Below are 20,673 nucleotides of genomic sequence, written 5' to 3'. Positions count from 1 at the left end.
AGGAGCTCCTCTCATTACTCATGGTCCTCCCCATCTGGTGGCTCTGAGCAGGGATCCAAGAGCAGCTGACATGGATGCACTGCAGCAGCATGGCTGTCAGGGGCTGTCACAGCTGCTCAGTATGGGGAGGTGTGATTTATTTCACATCTCCTGCACCTCTCCGTGGCAGACCAGCACACATGGAAGGATGAAATGCTTGAGAGTGTGTCTGGAGGAGCTTGAATCCTCCTGTGGAAGGAACACAGGTGAGACTTGGAGCATCAGTCTGATGGGCATGGATATAAAAGGCATTTTTCTTTTTCATTAAGTCTTTCATCAAAAAAGTTCATCATCAAAAATCTTTTAAAGAATCCAAATTTGTGAAGTACAAAAATGCTGCTATTCCAGTAAGGCTTGAAATTTACTGTCTGGAAGCAGTGGGAACAGAAACCAGCCAATTCAAACTGCTCTACACTTCAAACACTACAATTCAAACTACACTACAAACTTCCTTGTGTATCTGAAGGAAGGTTTTATTATCAGCTAGTGTTTGGAAGGAAAGAGTACTTGAGCAGGTTATGCCATTGGGGATGAAGTCTTTCTCACAGCCATAAGGGAGTCAATATCTTACTGTGATTCCCTGTTACATACACAAAATTATCCTGGGTATCAAGAGTCTCCTGTTCATTTTGCATTTTTAGGGTTGTTACCCCTGATACTTCCAACCAAAGCAGCCTGAATAAATGCTGAGGATTTGTACTCTTTTCCCTTTGGTGCCAGGTCAAGGCAGGGAGTTTTTGGGATTGCTTCATGCATGTACTGCTAATATTGATGAGGACTCTTCTATAGCATTTAGGGCCCATTTTAAAGCTGGATTAATACATTTCTAGAGGTGTGATTATTTTAGGCCCTGAGCATTATCCTTGTTGTGTGATGCCCCTTCCAGAGCTGCCATGAGCACTAAATCAGCTGGCTGGTGTTCACCAGTCTGAAGGCTGAGCACAGCCCTGCAGGGAGACAGCGGGCTCTTGGTGGGGATGTTGTTTTCTGGCAAATTCATGTTGTACTTAACACTTAATCATTTCTGTGTCCCCTAAGGCAGATTTCTTTTCACCCTCAGTCGGTCACAGCCCTGTCACGCTCCCGAAGAGTTTGAGCAGCTGATGCTGAGTCACCAAGTGGAAAACACGCAGGATGTCTGAGGAGGCTTGACTAAGAAGTAGGAAGAAAAGGGTAGAAAAAAGGTGGAGAAGCACAGTTTAAGTTTAGCTGAGGAAACTGGTTTGAGCATAGAGGTGCTCTTCAACATGGGAGTCGAGTCCCCACTCTTGTTCCTTTTTTGGCATGGGTCTCACAGAGCTGTGATTCAGCCTCGAGGGGCTGAACCCTTGGTCTTTTGAGGTGAAGAAGCATTTTGCTTTTTTTAATAAAGCCAGGACTTTACCCTGGAAATCTTGACTGCAACTTTTAGCTCTTCTATGGATCAGATATTGCAAGATTTTGGATAAGGTGAGGAATATTTATCTCTGTGATTCATGTCTGCCATCCAAACCCCCACGATTTTTACCTCATACTAATGTTGCTTTATATATCGTTTTTTCCATGTAAAGAAACAGCCATTTCTCACATGATGGCCCAAGACTCAGGCACATGAAGTGAGCTGAAGCAGGACAGAAGTGGGTCACAGAACCTGTAAGGGAAGTGAATTGAGGGTCCATGCCTGAGTCAGAGCAGCCAGTTGAGTGATGGCCATGGGTGCTTGGCTAAATCACCACAGATGGTCCCAAGGCAGTGTTGGCAGAGAATAAACAGTAATTAATAATGACTATTAAATACAGACATTTCATACCTCTCAATCTTGAAACGGGAGAAGGATTTTTGCAAAATTCTTCCTTTTCACTCACACTCCATGTTCAGGACACCCTATTCTTCAACCAAGCTGTCATTCACCATCCTGAAACTTCCCAAGCCTTTCATCTGAGGGTTTCTGCCTGAAATGGCTCTAAACATCAGGGTCCCCAGGTTATCATTTAGTTCTAAGTCCACAAATAATCAGGAAATCTCTGAGATGAGAGCTTGTGTCGAAAGCCACAAAGGAATACCCTAGAAATCCCCATGCCATTTGCTACAATCAGTTCAGGTGTCACCTTTTGGGGTTTATTTTGCTTTTCCAGGATATATTTGATAAAAAAAATCAAGATTTCCTAAGCATCTTCACTCAACTTCATCATAATTTCACTCCTGCATGTGACTGTAGCCCAAAATAAGCCCCAAAAACTAAAAAACTAAAAAAAAAAACAAAGAACAAAAGAACAAAAAGAACAAAGAACAAAGAACAAAGAACAAAAAAACCCACACAAAAATACCTAACAAAAAAAAAAAAAAAAGCTACTTTATTTAAGTATTGCTGATAGGTCCCAAGATGATACCCTGGAGTAGTTTTGCCATGAATGGCCAGTTTTGCTATGTCCTGCCTCATGATGCAGGGGAGGCACAAGGCATAATAGGGGCAGAATGATGGTGCAAAAATAATGGTCATAACCAAGTTCTCCCTCTCCAAGTTCAATCTAGATCACCTGGTATTTGAATGAACTTATTTGCTAGTGCAATGCCACTTTTAAAAAACTTACACTATATTTTTCAAATTAGTATTTGGATTTAAAACAGCCCATGTGTGGATTGGATTTAAAAAAAAAAAAAGAAAAAGATGTTTTTCTTGATTTAGGAAAATGGTGACAGTCTGCACAGTAGGAGGGTAGAGGTGGAAACCCAGCCCTGTTCTGAGAGAGGCTGCATGCACCATGGGACATGCCAGGTCAAAAGGAGGGCATGTTCTGGGAAGGGGAACACGTATTTAGAAATCACCAAGGGCCATCAGAACAACTAGTGCTGTCCAGGGTAAATCTGCCTGAATTTTGTTCCAACCTCCTCACCATTTCAGTATCCAGATGCCTGCCCTTGGCTGTCCCAAAGCATCCTCTGCTGCCCTTGGGAAGAAGGCAGTACTGCGTGCTCCTGGATGGCATTAACCAGAGGAGCTAAACACCACTAACCCCTTGTTACTGTCTGACACAAACTTACCCAAACCCAACAGGAAGAAGAGGGATGGTGGTGTGAAATCCATGCATGAACAGAGCCAGGGCTGCTCACCATGAACTGGGAATTTCTCCACCCCACCTGGACCAGTTCTGGCATCAGAAAAGCAGTTCAGTCACAAACCAAGCCACGAGGCCGTCACTCATCAGCACACGGCACTGATGCTGCTGCAGAATAGCAGGAAAGGCTCTGTCCCCATCTACTTCTAAATCATCAAGCTAATAAGTACCCTGGATGATAAGATGTAATCTTTTAAATGCAGTATGGATTTCTTCCCTGAATTATGCATGATAACATCTTTAGGCAAGAGAGTTTTTTTCCTCCTGGAGGAGAAACCTTGTGGCGGTGGTAATCACTGTTTTACAACAGGCTCACCTGGGAAAGGCTCCCCATTGCTGGGCGATCTCTGCTGACTTCCTGGAGGTGTGGAGCCCTTGGGTGGTGCCAGAGCATCTCCAGGCGATGTGAGGCTGTTAAACCCACTGGTTCAACAAGCTGGGAGCAGTCTCCAAGAAAAAGTAGCCTGTTGAGGAAAATCAAGAGGGGAAAAAAAGAATGAACACTGGGATTTCAAAGATGACTGGACAAAATCACATCTGGTCACATGCAGGCCTTGTCTGGGCCTCACTGGTTCTTCAGGGGGGATGAGGGGACCACATGCTGCACAAGAATCAAAGGGCAGAAATTAAAACAAATTCAAATTCTATCTGAACACAAGAAAATTATTTTTAACTGTTAAGTGTGGTCAAACACTGGAACAGGCTATGGAGTCTCTATCCCTGCAGATATTCAAAACCTAGCCAGATACAGCCCTCGGTAACCCCATGTGAGTAACTCAGACTGAGCAGAGGGGATGGACAAAGTGAGCTCAAGACCTTTTCCAACATCATCTATTCTGTGATTATGTTCCCTGTTCCTTATAGATGGTTTTGACAATTTTACTGGCCATTTTGCAGCCATTTTGCAGGGTAACAACATCAATATTTAGGTCTCATGCAGCATTTTTCCCTCCTTGGTCTGCAGTGCCTTTAATGAGGGCTGTAGTTCACAATCCCCATTGATCAGCTGGGGAACTGGGGAACTCAGAAACCAAGGGATTTGCTTAAAGACAAATCAAAAAAGGAAAGTGGGGGCAGAGGGACCAAATCTACCAAGTGTCACCTCCCCTTTCCCAGACCAGCACTGCCACTGCAATGCCTGTGCAGGTGGTATTTCCAGTGAAATACCTGGTGTACCAAGCAGCCAGTGACAGCAGAGGATGAAGGCACTGGAGGCAGCACTCTGTTCACAGATGCAGCCCTTGGACCGCAAATCCCAGCAAAGGAAAGCTATTTCTGTGTTTTGCCAGGGAGCAGTGGTGCAGGCAGCCCTGCTCTGCTGAGCTCAGCTGAACCACAAGCAGGCAAGCTGGTGCTCTAATGGAACTGTATCCATGACTGGTAAAAACAGGCTTTACCCACCAGTGCTTCAAGCTACAGGTCAGGTTTCTGTGCATTACATGATTTTTTTTTTTTATTTTTCCAGTGTCCTGGTATCAGATTTGGTCAAGCTGCAATGCATATAAACCAAAACATTTTTTCTTAATAGTACAATTACTGCCAATCCTTAGAGACTGATGTTTGTAATATCATAAAAATTACTTTACTGAAACTGATATTGCTGTGACTTTGCATCTCAATGTATTTTGATCTATAAGCAAGTACACCTGTTAAAAAAAAATATTCTGATTTATATCATGGACAGTGAAAACAAGACAGAAGAGCAGATGTGTGTGCATATCTACAGACACACAAGAACTGAGCTCCCCTTTAAGTACTTGCTTAAATCCCAGATCCTAACAAATAGGAATGCTCTTGTTACTCCTTTGGTGAGCTGAATAAATACTTGGACTGTGTTTGTATGGAGTAGAGGAAGCAGGCAATGGCCATTTATGGACGATTAATCACAGCCATGTATTCATTTCCTATTTACGGGTGATACAGTGGGCTGAATTCTAATCAGCTCTCTCTATTGCAGGGTTTCATGCTTCTTCTTTCAGCAGTTAACACTTTAGAGATAGCTGAAATTAAATGAGCAGAATGGCTATGGATCAGGATTACACTCTGGTCCCAGCAATGACTTTGCCTATTACTTTCAGAGAAGAACAAAATACTGTTTCGTGTGTGGGCTCCTGGTAACAGGAAACTCTGGAAACAGGTGCAGGTAACACCTAATGGTGAGCTGAGCCCAACTCAAACCAGTTCTCAACCCAGATATTCACTCTCTCTAACTAATACTGTTATGAAGACTAATGCAAAACAGAACAAAATGCTATGACTGGCATGAAGGGAACATTCTTATTTGGAGGTGCTTTACAGATGTTCAAGTGGGATGGTGGTAAGTGAAAAAAGGAAGTTCAGCCTTGTTCCCCCCTCATCAGCAATTCCTCCAACAGCAGGAATGCCTACAAATGAACACAGGGTTTTAATGTTTTCTGAACAGGTTGTTTGGTAGGAAAAACATTATTTTCTTAATGGTTAGAACTAGAAACTACCCCTGCCTGGAGGGGCAATGCTGCCCTCCCTGGCCTCTGACTCTGGTGTAGCTGTAGTTTAAAGGATTGGCAGACCAAGTGCTCCAAGGTTTCAGGCAAAGCTCAGGAAGGCTCAGCTAAGGATTGTTGTGGGAATGATTCCTCTATTTTTCCTTGTTTTTAATTTTAAATATGCAGTACCTCAGAACGCTCTTCAGCAAAGACACAATCTTCACCCCTTTGTTCAAGGAGTGAAGAATAATTAACAGAGCCAGTACCTCTTCTCCTTGCACGATGCTCAGTTTGACCTTTCCAATACTACAGTAGTATTAAGATAAGAATCATGTACTGTACCCTGACCTCAGTTACACCACAGCCCATCTGAATTTGGAGTCAGTCCACTCAAGTAATTAGAATTGACTGGGACCACGACTGGTGCACGCAGTGTTTGATATTTCTGGCATTTATAGTGCAGGCAGTGGGTGGGATCCATTACCTCACCCACACCTGCCCTCGTGCCGCTCACAATGTGTTTATTACGCGTGGCACTAATCGCACAGCAGGAGATTAAACTGGAGAGCTTTTAAAAGGCAAATTGGCCTTTTACATCACCTAATTTGGGATGGGGGCCAGACTGCTCTGGATGATTTAGATACCTAACTCAATCAATGAGTATGAGACATTGAAATGCCTTTGTAAAAACAAAACAAAACAAACAAAAAAACCCTGCAGTCCCTAATCTTTAAATTTCATCTTTAATTTTGGAGTGAAATTGGTGCTTAGAAAATATATCTCAGGGATGGGCAGGGAAAGAAGAGTTCACTGAGCAAAAGTGAAATCTCACTGAGCCAGGGGCTGTCATCAACCAAAGAGGAGATGGGAAATTAGCACACAGCTCAGGCTGGCTCACTCGCAGAAATAAACTGACAAAATCCATGCAAGCAGATGACGCCATCCAGCCCCTAAAAAATCTAAAGTCCTTTAAAATTAGGGTCCTAGGTGAGAGATACTTTTCCAGGCATTAAGACTCTGGCAGCCCAACCAAAGTACAAGATCAAGAAAATAAATTTGAAGGAGTTACTTTATTACAGATAACACTCCTTTTTCCAGATAGCCATGGTTCAGTTAAACTCACTGAACCAAAGGCCACATTGCAATTCACTTGGGAAAAGCAGCTTGGCCTAAGATATGATACAGGACAAGAAAAATTAAAAATTTTGAGACATGCCATCATAGGAAGAATGTGAGGAAAGTTTTTGATCTTCTTTTTATTGGGGCTCTTGAGATCTCCTCCTGGGGTACTATTTAAGGCCAAACTTTCTTTGTGCTGCTTGGATACAGTTTCCATAGCCTAGCATAGAAACAGGCCTCAGAAAAGAAAGCAGCACTATATTCTGCCATATGCAGTGGACCAAATGGAGAAGAGCCACTCACTTGGGTGTTACTCAACAGTAGGAAGAATTTAAGTGATTTTCAATAAATGATGATTTAGTCCAAAAAAGGGCTTGGGGACATGGAGTCTTGAAAGATTTGGAGGCAAAATAATAGAGCTTTACTTTAAAGTCAGCTTGAGATTGCAGAAGACCACTCTCAAATTACCTGCTGGCTTCAGGTTATCTGTGTTGGGAAGGAGATACTTCAGCTGTCTGTTCTGGGGCTAGTGAAAGATCTCAGCCTTCAGAGCTGCCTGTATTCAGCACTGCAGGTAAGTTGTGACAAATAAAATGGGATTTACAGAGGAAGAAGTGCCATTGAAGTGCAGTAATAGAGGTAATAAAGACTTTCCTCCAGCACACAGAAACAGGAGTTCCTACTCACTTGACCAGCTTGAGAAGAGAAATGTTGCTCATTTGGACACATTTGTCTGAGTCTAAATAAGAACACACCTGTTTGTGCATGGACAGTCTGGGGTTAACAAAAGATTTCTGTCAACTTCCAAGCATGGCCAGTTTGTCCTCTGCTACATCTAGGAAATGTGAACAGCATAGAAATTGAGATCTACTCCTCATGAGCTTAGCTCTTATAGCTCTGCTCTCATAACTTAGCTCCTTTATGTAACATGCTGTAGTGAAGATTATTAAAGCTGTCTTCACAATTTCCAAGTCAAATTCTTTTTCATTTTGCCAGGAATTAAACTTTCAGATCCCAAATGCACCTTTAAAATCTCCGTTTGTAGGTCAAAAACATCAGAGAGGTTTGTAACAACTTCCTCCTTGCCACAGGCTGTGTCCACAGACACAGCTCAATGAAATGGGACTCCAATGATGGATGCAGAATGGTGATCAACACTTTGACCCTTCCAGAGCCTGGGACCACAATCCAATGGATGTGAGAACCCACAGCAGGGGGATGCAGCTGGCAGAACATGCACAGGCCAGTCTTAATGCAGGAAAGCTTCATCCACTTGCTCTTGTAATGCCATTTTATCGTATTAGAGCAGTTATTTGATCTCCAAGAGCTGGACCATGCAAGATTCAAAGCAAGTGAGCAAAATTCCTGTCCAACACTCAGGCAAATGAGTATTAAATGCAGGTGAGCTTTTAATTGCACAGTGTGGCAGGCAGATGACTTAAACAACAGGGAAGGTTGGAGTCAGTCACTACAGCATCAGCCTGTGTTGTGAGGATCCTTATACTAATTCCCTTCTCTGACCTCTAAAGTTTTGGGTTTTTTTTTAATATTGTTTCTATCTACATCAGCGTTCACAGACATCAAAGCTAGATAAGAATAGACCAAAATCTGAGCTAGTTCAAGCCACCAGGTCAGTGAAGACACAGTTCAAGACAGCAGCATCATGGCCTATGCCCATGTGTTGACTGGAAAGAAGTCAGAGAAGGAACTTTACTTTCTGTAAAGTCCCACTCTGCTGGGGTTTGTGATCCATCAGGCCTTTGCAAGTCATAGCAGCGTAAATGTGGTCCCCAAACCCCAACTTTTTGGAAGAGAAAGCTACTTTTTGGAAGCAGCAAAGTTGCAGATTTAGATTGATGTTCTTTTTTATTTTGTGATCATAGCTAATTTAAAAACAAACAACAGAAACATATACAGATCCAAAAGTTTACTAGAAAAGAAACGTTTTAGTTTAATTATGCCACTATGTTGTGTATGACACAGAGCCCACTGAAATCTGAATATTTGATGATCTCTGGAATTTGACTAAGAGCTTTTCAGCCTTAGGGAGAAACTTGACAATTACTAATCTACATATGCTGACAATATCAGGGGCCCCATGAGGGTCTTTAATTGCTCTGTAAACTTCAAACTGGAGTGTTCTTCAGTAGGACAAAACAAGATGATGCATTTGAGCTAAAGAAGAGTGGTAGTTGACATGTTTATTAAATACCCCCAGGCCCCGAAGGATTGCAGGGTGGAAGGTTCTCAGGGTAGAAGAAGTTATAAACACAGCATCTGATTTATTCCAGACAGAATAATTAAGCATTAATGCTCAGGTGCAGCTACAGCACGATGGATATCCAGGAAAACTTTCTGGATTTCCACAACTCCTAACTGTTTTCCCATTCTCTTGCTTCCACAGCCCTTTTTGCTGCATTTGCTTAAGCTTTGTGACCGAGCACACAAAATGTCTGCATGATGTGAACAGAAGTGGGCAGTGGGTTCTATAAGGTGCAGACCTGACCTTTTTCAAAAGCAAAATGTGTCACATTTGCCTAGTACTGTTTCTTAATTGGAGGCAGTGAGTTTTGTCCATGTATCTGGCAGGGGAGGGAGTTCTGTCCTCCAACATACCTTCAATACAGGGCCTGAATTTTTGCCAGAAATTTTAGTAGGTCTGTCTCAAATCACAGCTGCAGGAAAATGGATCGTTTCATAGGAGAACTGATGGTTTCTTATTCTTTCCCTTTAATTTACAGCTTAGCACAAGCCCACACTTTGATGCTGAAGGTTACGTGTGTGTTATGGCCAGCATAGAAGGTTATTCAAGCTCATTCTCCTGTTGCTGTATTAACATTGATGTTTACCTTGTAGGTTGTCAACATAATCACCAAGCAAATTCTGATTGCTTCATTTCTCATTTTATTTCTATTTCAGGAATGTGTAGAGTTATCCTCCCACTGCTGTGAGGGTTCATTACCTCTGCTGAACTGGCCATAACTCGTGGAGAAAGAAATAACATTAACCCCTCCAGAAGCCACCTGAAACAGCAGCATCGATCTTGGAGAGTGCTTTTACAAAGTCTTTTGACATTTTTGGGGAGCAGAAGGAACAGACAGAGTTTGGATCACAACCCAATGGGATGTGCAGTACTTCCCATTAGGGAAGCACCTTGTCTTGCAATGAACTTGATCAGGAAATAAAAGGATGGAATAAATCCAGAAGGTCCCTGTGCCAGCTTCATTCTGGGCTCTAACAACACAACCCAAACCTTTCAATTTGGGATGGGAGAGTGTTATCGACACAACATGTTAAACAACCTTAACTCCAGTGAGCAATGGCACCAGTAAAACACTTGTTTATTAGCAGAATGCATCTGATCTCAAAGGCCTGCATGACAAGTTCATTACATATCAATTTAATTAGCTGATTTACATTTAATTTACATTTCAATTAATGTCTTTAGCAAAAAAACGTTGCCTTAATAGGGTAATTGCCTATTAGGCAATATGTAAAAGAATAAATAGTTGCATTCTGAGGAAGAATTCCTATTTTCAATTTTTTATTACCATAAATAACCTAAATAATTATTGCTCTTAAGGGGCCACGTCCTAGCTCCCTTCTGGGCCTAATTATAAAGACTTAGTACCTCATTAGGCAAAATGGTTTCAGAGTCACAGAAAAGCATTACTCTAATCGTGACTCATTAGTTTCAACAAAAGAGGGGAAAACTGAAAAGTCGGCAAATTTTGCCATATTAGTCTTGTGGTTCACAAGCAGCAGAACATTTGAGAAGTGGCTCTTACAGCTGTGTAGGCGTTTCTGCCACAAAATCCTGTTTTCAGAGGGTTTTTTTTGTGTAATTTTGGTCATTAAGAGACAGTCACGTCCAACAGGAAAACCTGGCACACACACCCCTGGCGTGGAGAGAGAACTTGAGCAAACTTTTGTGTTTCTGTTCCCTGGGAGCTCATCTTTTCCCCTCATGGCCATGAGCATTGGTGGCTTGGTTTGAGACCATAATGTAGGGTACATCTTCCACCACACCAGACTAGCTTTCATCACCATAATATATTCCAATGCATTGAAAATGGACAAATGATTTATAGATTTCATTTGAATTCAATAGTGTTTTATCACAGTGTAAAATTTACTGCAGGCTTGGGAGTGACCAAACTGCGACTTTAAGGCTCTCAGTGTTGCATCTACTGATGTAAAGCACTGATCTCATATATGCCCACTCAGATGGTTTAAATTTGTTTGAAAAAAAACGTGTCAGATTTGGCATAGCGCTGGTGGGGTTTATGCTACATTAGGCATCACCTCTCTGTGCTAAGCTAACATTAAACTGGATCCAGAATCCTCTGTTCCTCTGGCAGCCAGTGTAAAGCTAACACTAGAGCACCAAGCTGGCACAAAGTGTGTGTCAGAAGCTCTGGCTGATTTGATGGACATGTCTGAGCTTTGTTTGGATGAAGTTTGTTCTGCTGGAGATTCAGTGGTGCAGAGATTCAGAACTGATGAGTGGAACTAAGGGCACTGACTGCAGTTGCTTAAAATTATGCCATGTGAGGAAATAAAAAGGGACTAGTTAAGATATTGTTTAGCAAACAATGAATTAATAATATTCTAGAAATATATAGAGCTTTTAAAATGCAAATGTTTAAATAATGAGAATACAACCTTTTCATACAGTGTTAGTTTTCTCCTTAACCTTTAATAATGATTCATTTGTAAAACACAAACAGAGCTAGAAATAAGATTGTTAATTATAGCACCGTACAACCGCTAAGAGTAGATGATCGGTGGGGTTCTCCTTTTTCCTTTTTTATTTTTCCCTTTTATTTTCTTTTTTTTTTCTTTTTTTTTTTTTTTTTTTTAGTGATTAAGTGTTAGTGTCCTCATTTTACAGAGTGTTAAACTGGCAGCTCAGAAAACGTTAAGGGATGTTTCATATCTTAGAGCTGTAAGAAGACTCCCTACCCTTACACTCCAGCCATCCTGCTCTAATGTTTACTCAAGTCAACAATGTCTCTAGTGCATTTTGGAACTCATCTTGAACCCCAAGATCTTCAGACCACTCATGACTGTGCCACAGTGTGCCAGCTTCTTACCTGGTGTAACTCACCCAGCTCCAGAGGCAATTCATCTGCACTCCGTGTTCAGGCAAATTTATTGCCAGAGACTGGGCAAGTTCTGGTTCCTCAGTACTTAACTTTCCTATAACAAGGTTCTGTGTGTATGTACCATTAAGACAGTGAAAAAGAAAACAGGTAGGAGTCACTTTCTTATAATTTTAAGTGCACTCTTTCACTAGGGTAACAGTGCTAGAGAAAGAGAGGGAGAGAGAGAGATAGAGAGAGGCTTCCACTTCCAAAAAATGTCTTATTACCTTCAAAAGTTAATTACTCAGGATTCAGATGTATCTTCTGCTATTCTGCATTTTATTTTTGCCCCTACACCTGATGGATCTGGAATTCTCTTTTGAGCTGCTAACCCAAAAGCTCATTTAAAACCTTCCCTACTTTCCCATGTCTCTGATTAACACTAATCCACTCTACCCTTTCTTTTCCTACAGCTTCTTATGCTCACTCCTTGCTGCAGCCTGCAAGAATTCTAATTGGCATCTGCTCTTCTTTGTGGGTTACCATTTTTTTTTTTTTTTCATTCTTCCTGCTCCATTTTCTCTCTGTTGCTATCTGGGCTGCTTTTTACCATCCTGTTATACTTTTTAGCCCAGATCTGCCTAGTGCTGTAAAGGATTTGATGATTTTCTTTAGGAAGAACTCTAATAATAGCCACAATCCTGCCCCTTTACAAATCTTCTTACAATGAAAAAGAAAATGTTCTGCCCTCCAAAGTGAATTCCATTGAAAACCAAAAGTTCTTGTCATAAAAAAATAATAAATATATATATATAATATTCCTCTCCATTCCTGATGGATTGGAGACATTTTAAAGGAGCAATGTTGTAATTTAGGGGGAATTTGAGCATAGATCTCAGAGCTTCCCATTAGAAACTAGAACTTCAGTTATTATTTCAAAACATCATTTCAGCTTTTTTTTTCCCTTATATAAAAAGCTAAGATTTATAACAGAAAAACCAGCCAGCAAGAAAGTCCTTGAGGTTCTGTAGTAACTTTGCTGTTGTCAACCAAAATAACAGGAAAGATGCTCAAACATTGCTACTTTAATGGGCAGAGGGACAAAACTCTTGACACACTGCAGAGGCTTTTGGAAAACAAGTGCCTGATGCCATCTGAGCTGGGAGAGGCTGGCAGGAGCCAGAGCCTTTATCTGGATGAGATGGATTTTGAGCTTTAAGTGCCGTTCCAGGTGTCCTGTGCCAAATCTGGGACTTCTCAGCCCCTCTTCAGCTGCTGCCTCAGCCTGGCTGCCCAGAGGTGAAGCTTTTCCCCCTGCAGATTCAGAAGTCTCAGAAGCTGGCATTCCCTGCCAGCTCCCGGCAGCTCCCTGGGCACTGCCAGGTGCTGCAGGGCATGAGCTCCAAGCAAATCATTCAGAGCCCTCTCTCCTGATCTCTGCTCAGAAAGAAGTGCTTTACCATTATTTGTTAAAATGCTGTACGAAGTCACAACATTTACACACACAACACACTGTTAGACCATCAGGGCAGCCTCCTGTACATCACAGGCCATTAAATACTATTTTCAATTCTCTTTTTGTTTGGCTGAAGTATGTTTTGTTTCAACAAAAGCATTTATTCTGTCACCTTCTCATTTTTCTTTGGTACTGTCATGAAATGGAGAATTCACTTTGATAGCCTGTTCCAGTGGTCACTCCCTTTCTTTGTTGCAATATAATGCCAAATATCTAATTCAATTTTTTTCTAGCTTCAGCCTACAGCAACTGCTTCTTGCTATGCCTTTCCATGAAAAGGAAATTAAATTAATTTCCATGCAGTATTCTGTTTTCCAACACAAACGTACCATCTTCTATAATCAAGCCACAGCTTTTGGTTTTCTGCTCAGGCCACTGGGCTCTTGCTGCTGCAGCCAGAGTCGCTGTAGCTGATTCTGTCAGCAGAGAATCTTCTCTACAGAGCACTTTTAGACACTAGCAAGCTGCTCAGAACTATTGCAGGACAAGAGTCATTGTCTCTGGGATGGCAAAAGAACAGACAAGAACAGTGAGCCATTTTTGCATCCTCCATGGCCGTTGTCTTGAGTTGCTTTGCCAAGCCAACAATGTTCTCTTCTTTGCTTTTTAAATACAAAGCTGTACATACATAAGGAATAAAAAGCTCTAATTTATTCTGTGAAAGTGTTCATCAAGTGAGAGACAGGACTCTGGGAAAAGATTAAGAGCTTACATTTTTCATTTGACTTATTTCACATAAAATTTCATAGAGGATAAAATGATGGGAGGCAAAGAAGCAATGATATTTCTGTTTTATCTCTTTCTAAGGACCATAAATCTTTCTGAAGTGTCATTAATTATAGCAGCGCCATTCACAACGCTATTGTTAAGGGTCTATCAGCAGTCCCATTATAAAGCCCTATTTTCAGGGGTTTATAACTTGGTTAGAAGAATTTTGTTTCTGGCAAAAAACTTTGCTGGGGCAATGTCTCCATCTAAGACAATTTATTTTAAATATAAAGCACAAAGAAAAATGTTACCTCCTTTGAACCGAGTAAGGGAGAGACTAGGAACTTTCTGGGGTACAAAGCTAATGCTGTCTTGGCTGATTGAATTTGTGCCATCTGTGAATTCTTAAGACTGTATTCAAAGAAGTTATCTCTTAGATGAATTTAGATGACTCCTTTACAGCACAAGTTTCCAATTACTACAACTGAATTCAAGATCTGGAATATTCCTCTAGTGAGTGTAATCAAATCAGATTTGATTTCTTTAGCTGCAGCCAGTCAAGAAAAAATTCAGCAGACCTGGAAAACAGCTTACATGTTAAGAAAACTTCAGTGTCCTTAGATAGCTTGCCTATATTTTGTTACAGGCAGGAGACACATCACAAATGAGTGAAGCTAACACTCACATGCACCAGAGTGAGTATTGACTTAACAGCAATATGGAGGGATTGCTCTGTCATGGCTGAGCCATGGTGAAGTGTTAAAGAGCCACTGAGTTTCTCCAGATGTGCTGGAAAATGCTCTGCAAAAGGCACAGGTGAGACTGAGAGGGCGTGGCAAAGAAAGGTCACTGCTTCACCTACATAAAAACATAAACAGGTGGCCTTTTGCCTGTAGCAACTCATAGATTCATCAAAAAGATTCACCAAGAGCTCTGCCCCGTTGTGTCTTTGCACGTGGGGAAAGAGCAAGACACTCAATAAGACAGGATCAACAAAATCATTGTGGCCTTTTTTGAAAGTAATAGATATTAATGAATGGGAACTTCTGGGCAACTTTTTTTCCTAAAGTAGAAAAATTAGATGAAAATGTATTTTGTGAGGAGTGTGCTGACACCCTCAGGTAATCTCCATCCTCTGTCCTCATCAATAATCTAGCACTCTACCTTTCCCTGTTACATTACTGTCTGCAGTAATACAATTCATTTTGGTCCCCTTAGATCCTATTAGAATCTCTCACAAAATTTTTCCTTCTCTACTCTATAGTGTTCTGGGATTATTTAGTCTTAACTTCTGCTGCCTGTTTTCCTTGACTACAATTCTTTGCACAGGGACTGACTTTTGTGGATTGCACATTTAACCTCACAGTGAGTCAGAAGATCAAAATTAATGCATGGGGGGTATTGTCCTGTGGGGTCCCCAGAGCACCCTAATTCTGTTTAGAACCCTGTTGAATGTATCTTGTGATAATAAGTTCCACTATCTAAAGTACTTTCTTTATCAATTTTGATTTTCTTGTCTTTTAATTTCACTGCACGTGTCCTTTGAAAGGATAAATAGGCATGGGCAAACAGAATAACTTATTTCTACCTATCATTCAATCCCTTATGTACCTCCTTTGAATTACATCTTATTTTTCTCCTCTCTAAAGTAAAACAGTCTTAATGTTTTGTTTGTTTGCCTTTTCTAATGTGGAAATCTTACCATCTCCTGTAATTTATTGCTGTTATTTGAGCAGATGCCTTCCTGGAATTCTCCTCAGTTATTAATGGTAAGTCAGTCATGCTCGGTGATGATATCTAAATAACAGGCTCGACGTGCAGGAACAGAGATGTCTCCTCTGCTGCCGGCCAACATCAGGGGCTCCAAGTAGGCAGAAATGGACCTCTGACAACTTTCCTAAGAACTGTAGCAGTGGGTGGCAAAATGGGGAAAGTTCCTTTATTCCCCTCTGATTGCCAGGATGACTGTGAAATACCACTTTGCACCCAGTGTTCTGCTTCCTAAGAAATGAAGAAAACCATTGCTGGCTTCTTAGCTGAAAGCAAGCCTCTGACAAACTCAGTCATGTTAGGCTTGCTCTCTGATCTCCAGCCTGATCTGATCTAATTCTGTCTCAAACCAAATATTTTTAGATGCTGAATTGTACAATACCCACTGTTTGTAAACCTGAATATTCCTATTTTTCCCACTTTACCTATTTGGTAGCGTATTTCAATGCACTGAAACTCCTGATGCTTGACCATCACAAGAACTGCAACAATATTATATAAATCTTGTGATAATTATCTTAAACCTGTGCAACTTCAACCTTTTGACAATTACTTATAGCAGTGGTAGAAATGAGAGCAAAATTGAGTCCTTTGATGACCTCACAGCTCTTCTGTAGCAGCCATGTAGGAGGGCCCAGAGGACAGGAAAAGCTGAAGCCCATAACTGGAGTAGATTGTAAAAAAAAAAATAAAAAATAACACAATGCATAGCAGTCATTCAGAGTCTTTTAATACATGGAACTAAGTATAAGTAGTGTTACAAGAAGATTTACTACTGTAAAAGCAAAGGAATTCATGTGCTTTCACAGCAGGGAACTTTACAGCAGTTAAAGTCTCAGGTCTATTACAGGAGCAAGCACTTTTTTTTGTTGTTTTGGTTAACAGTTTTTCCTTATTAGAAATGGATTTTTGCTAAAAGTCGGGGTTTTCCCTCATTGTCCCCTAGATTCCTGCATTACTGTTCCTGCAGTGCAAATTCAAGTGTAAATCATGCATTTAACAAAAATGAGCAGGTTCAGCTGGGTCTCACACTGCTGCAGAAAGGGCTGGAGCACTGCAGCAGCAGCAGCCTTTCTTCCCAAGGCCCAGCAGGGCAAAGGGGCTGAAACTCTGCAAACCAGAAGGTTGCCAGGGAAAAGCACTGAAATTCATCACTGCCTTATCACTTTGGAAAAGCTTTCTGTCCTGCCTTGGCTTTTTTTCCAAGGGCTATAAAGTACTTCTGTTCCAGGGCACTGCATATGGATATTAAATTCTCATCACAAACATGGTACCATTTTTGATTTCAGTATTTATCTATCTTCTGTTCTTATATGGCCACACTTACCATAATATCTCATACTTCACAATCTTTAACACATTATTTATGCCTCCAAAAAGCATGTATATGAAAGGTAGCTGAAAATAAGCAATAAACTATTTTAATACTGTTACCATCTGAAGCAATGGATCTGTGAGAATTTTCTTCTCATTAACTCTGGAATGCTATTCATAACCTTGAGACTGATAATGCTTAGAAAATTATTTTATCCAAGAGTAAGCCCCTCCTTAATATATGTACTAGAAGTCTACAGAGAATTTTCCAGGCCGTAAACAGAGAATTTCTTGCTAAACAAAAAAAAAAAAAACCCAAAAACAAAAAAAACCAAAAAAACCAAAACCAAAACAGAACAATTCAAACAACCCCCTAAAAAAGACCCATAACCACCAAAACAGAAACAAACATAAAAATCCTCACCCACATCTTAGAGCTGTTACAGAAGTCACATTAAAGAAAACAAGGCCTGTCTTTCCAATCCCTTATTTATTTTAAAGGATCGGTATCAAGAACTAATAGTGATATTTAATCCATCTATAGATGTCTCTTTTGTCAGCACTGGCACATCATGTTCTTTGCCATTTCCCTCAAAAAAGCAAAAGAAAACAAAGAAAAAAAAATAAACCACCAAAAAATAAAGAGGGAAATCAAAGATTTTGAGAATGCTGTTTCTTTCCAGATCACTTAGCATGATTTTTCTTTGAAATTGTAAAATTTAAATAAAGAAAGACAAGGGATGAATTTGAGCCACTGCTTTCTTTTAGAAGCAATTAAAATTTTCTGTCCTCTCTACAGCTGTACTTGTGAACTTGGAAAGAACATTTAAAACCTGAAATCCCCTCATGGTCTGAGGCTGAAACAACTTGCACTTGCCAAGACAGAAAATCAGACTATTTTGGTGTTGGATGGGATTGTAAATCCTCTGAAAACAACTGAGCAGAAGAGACACTCGGGAATATTCTTCATATGACCAAAATGGTGAAGATCAAGAACATAAATTTGAGTTTGTGGGAGGGTAAGAATAAACAGTTTCAGATATGAGCTTGCAGACAAGTCTTCAAAGATGGCACCACTCAGAATATACCCTGTGCACTGTGTCTCACGCACAAAGGACATTAAAATGGGATACTTGAGTCACAAGGGCCTAGATGCCTACAACACTATGCAGGTGAATTGCATCAAAAGAGAAAAAGGAAATAAAAAAAAGAAAGCAAACATGGAAGTCCAGCGCTTTTTAGCTATTTAAGCCTGGAGCTGTATAAAATTTGGTTGAGTTTCATACTGGTTGGAGGTCTCTTGGTTGAGACCCCTCTGCTGAAGGGAAGGCTCTCTCTGCACCTTTCTGCAGGAGGACCAGGCAGCTGGAGGAATCTGACACATCCCGAGCTTCACATTCCTCCTGGGTGCCCCAAAGCAGCCCTGTCCTTGCCTGTGACCTGTCTGGTTCCCTGCCCCACACTGGACACTTGCACTTTCACACCAGTGCTCCATCACCAGTCACTGTCCGACCTTCAGGAGGCAGAGGCTAGACACTAGTTTATCTACTAGACACAGTAGTTTATCTACTATTTTTCACTAAATAACTCCAGCAACCCTCAGCAGCTCCTCAAGTCCCTGTAGGGAGTGCCAGGACGAGCCCGCCTGAGGTCAGGAATTGGAAGGTGGGGAAACCAGAGGTGGTTGTGGGATGAACAGGGATGAGGGACACGATTAGCGACAGGACAAGAGGAAGTGCTCTTAAAAGTGTGCCAGGAGACGTTCAGGTTAGAAATTCTTATTTCTTCACGGAAAGGATGATTAAACACTGGAATGGGCAGTCCATGGCGGTGGTGGAGCCACAGGCCCTGAAGGCCGTGCCACGGTCTAGCTGAGACAGCGGTGTTGGGCCATGGGGTGGGTACGGCGACCTCAGAGATCTTTTCCAACCTGATTCTGTGAGTGCAAGAGGCCCTGTGAAGAGCAGTGAGGGGCTGAGGGAAAGGGGATATGGCCCCTCCGGGGACAGAACACGCGTGGGCAGGGCCAGCACGGCCCCTCATCAATACAGCACGATGGCGGCGAGTGCGGGGCGGGCACGGAGAAGGGAGGGGAAGCCGCCCCCGAGCAGGGCGGAGCGGCCGCCGCGGGCCGGACGCGCCCGGGTTACCGTGACAACGGCGTCGGCCGAGCGAGCTGCCCGGCCTCGGCGGACCCCGCTGCCCGCCCGTCCGCCCATGCCGCGGAAAGCGCTGCGCTGCGTCCTGCAGCTGGAGCTCCGCTCGGTGAGTGCCCGGGCCGCGCTCCCCGCCCGCCTCAGCCGGGCCGCGGCCGGCAGGAGAAGCCGCGCTCGGCTCTTCCGGCATCGCTTCCCGCCCCGCTCTCCTCGGCCGGCCCGGCGGCTCTTCTGGGGGACTGCTCTGGGCCCTGCTGCCGAGCGGGGGCCGCGCTCCGGCTGCCATTCCAGCCGCTCTGTGTGGGCATCCTCCGGCAGCCCCCCCGAGGTGTTGGCAGCAGCCGTGGCCCTCCGCAGCTCCCATTTTCCTGTGGAAAAGTTGTGGGGGGTGTTTGTCCCTGTGCCCCCGCGCTTCCGCTGGTGTTGGCCACAACCGTGCCGCTTTAGAATTCTCACTTTCCTGTGGAAAATGTGCGCTTTTTTTTTAAAGCACACTTAGGGAGCTGTAGGCTGTAGGAAAAAGCACTCTCGGGAAAAAAACCCAAACAAAACAAAACTCAAAACAACACCCAAACAAGTCCCAAGAAAGAGCGGCTTGCTGATGGCATATGCTGGGGCAGGATGTGGCTCTGGGCAGCTCTGCCTGTTACACGGCGGGGTGTGAGGTCAGAAAAGTGTGAAAGTGCAAAATTGTGACATTAATCACGTTAGGATTGTAGTCTTTGCACTTTGCAAAGTTTTCTACTTATATTCAAGCTGGGAACACAGCAAGGAGCTGTAACACTCTCCTGAAAACTTTGCACAAGTAGCTGTGTTAGGCTGTGCCCTGTTACCCTGGAGCTGGTGGCTTCATATGCCCTGGTCCTGTAATCCAGAACAAGCGCTGCCATACATTAAAGAGTACCTGCTGCTGAGAGGAAAACACGAGATGCCATCCACAAAACTCCAGTGCAGATCCAGGAAGTATATATGGGGAAATTGCCCAGGTATTCCTGGTTTCTTAGCTACCCTTGTTCCCAAACTTGAGTGTCTGCTCTGAAGCAGAGCTGTGGATTTCCACACACGGATGGCGAGGGTGTCACCCTGGCAGTGTTGCTGTGCTGCTGTCTCAACAGCTGGTGTTTGTGTCCACAATGCCAAGGCCTGCTTGGTTCCTGGAGCGGAGCAATGTGCTTTCCTTTTCTGTTCCTGCTGTTCCTGTGCCAGGAGTGAGTACAGGGAAGACATTTCCCCAGGGACAGGTTTTCTGCTCTGGGGTGTTTGTTATTTACCCTGCTCTCAAGGCTACAAATAAGAATGGAAAGAGACTACTCTTACACAAATGTCAGTGCTGGCTTTTCACTTAAGGAATTATTTCTTTCCTTGCCTTTTGCTCACTTGATGTGTTTTTTGGGCAGCAGTTCT

General features: G+C 42.5%; 1 protein-coding gene across 2 annotated transcripts in view; it reads left to right on the top strand.

Moving 5' to 3' along the window:
- The first annotated feature begins 16,513 nt into the window (after window positions 1-16,513).
- SPATA6 (spermatogenesis associated 6) overlaps window positions 16,514-20,673 on the top strand; it is a 44,790-nt gene continuing 40,630 nt past the window's right edge. For both annotated transcript variants that reach the window (XM_086841865.1, XM_086841864.1), the window contains exon 1: window positions 16,514-19,378. In XM_086841865.1, the coding sequence (XP_086697991.1) occupies window positions 19,169-19,378 (210 nt within the window). In that variant the 5' untranslated portion in view covers window positions 16,514-19,168. The remainder of the gene's footprint in view (window positions 19,379-20,673) is intronic.

This window comes from Cyanistes caeruleus, chromosome 9 (assembly GCF_971803275.1).
Source record: "Cyanistes caeruleus chromosome 9, bCyaCae1.hap1.1, whole genome shotgun sequence".
Classification (NCBI taxonomy): Eukaryota; Metazoa; Chordata; class Aves; order Passeriformes; family Paridae; genus Cyanistes; species Cyanistes caeruleus.
This window is presented reverse-complemented; position numbering and strand designations above follow the sequence as displayed.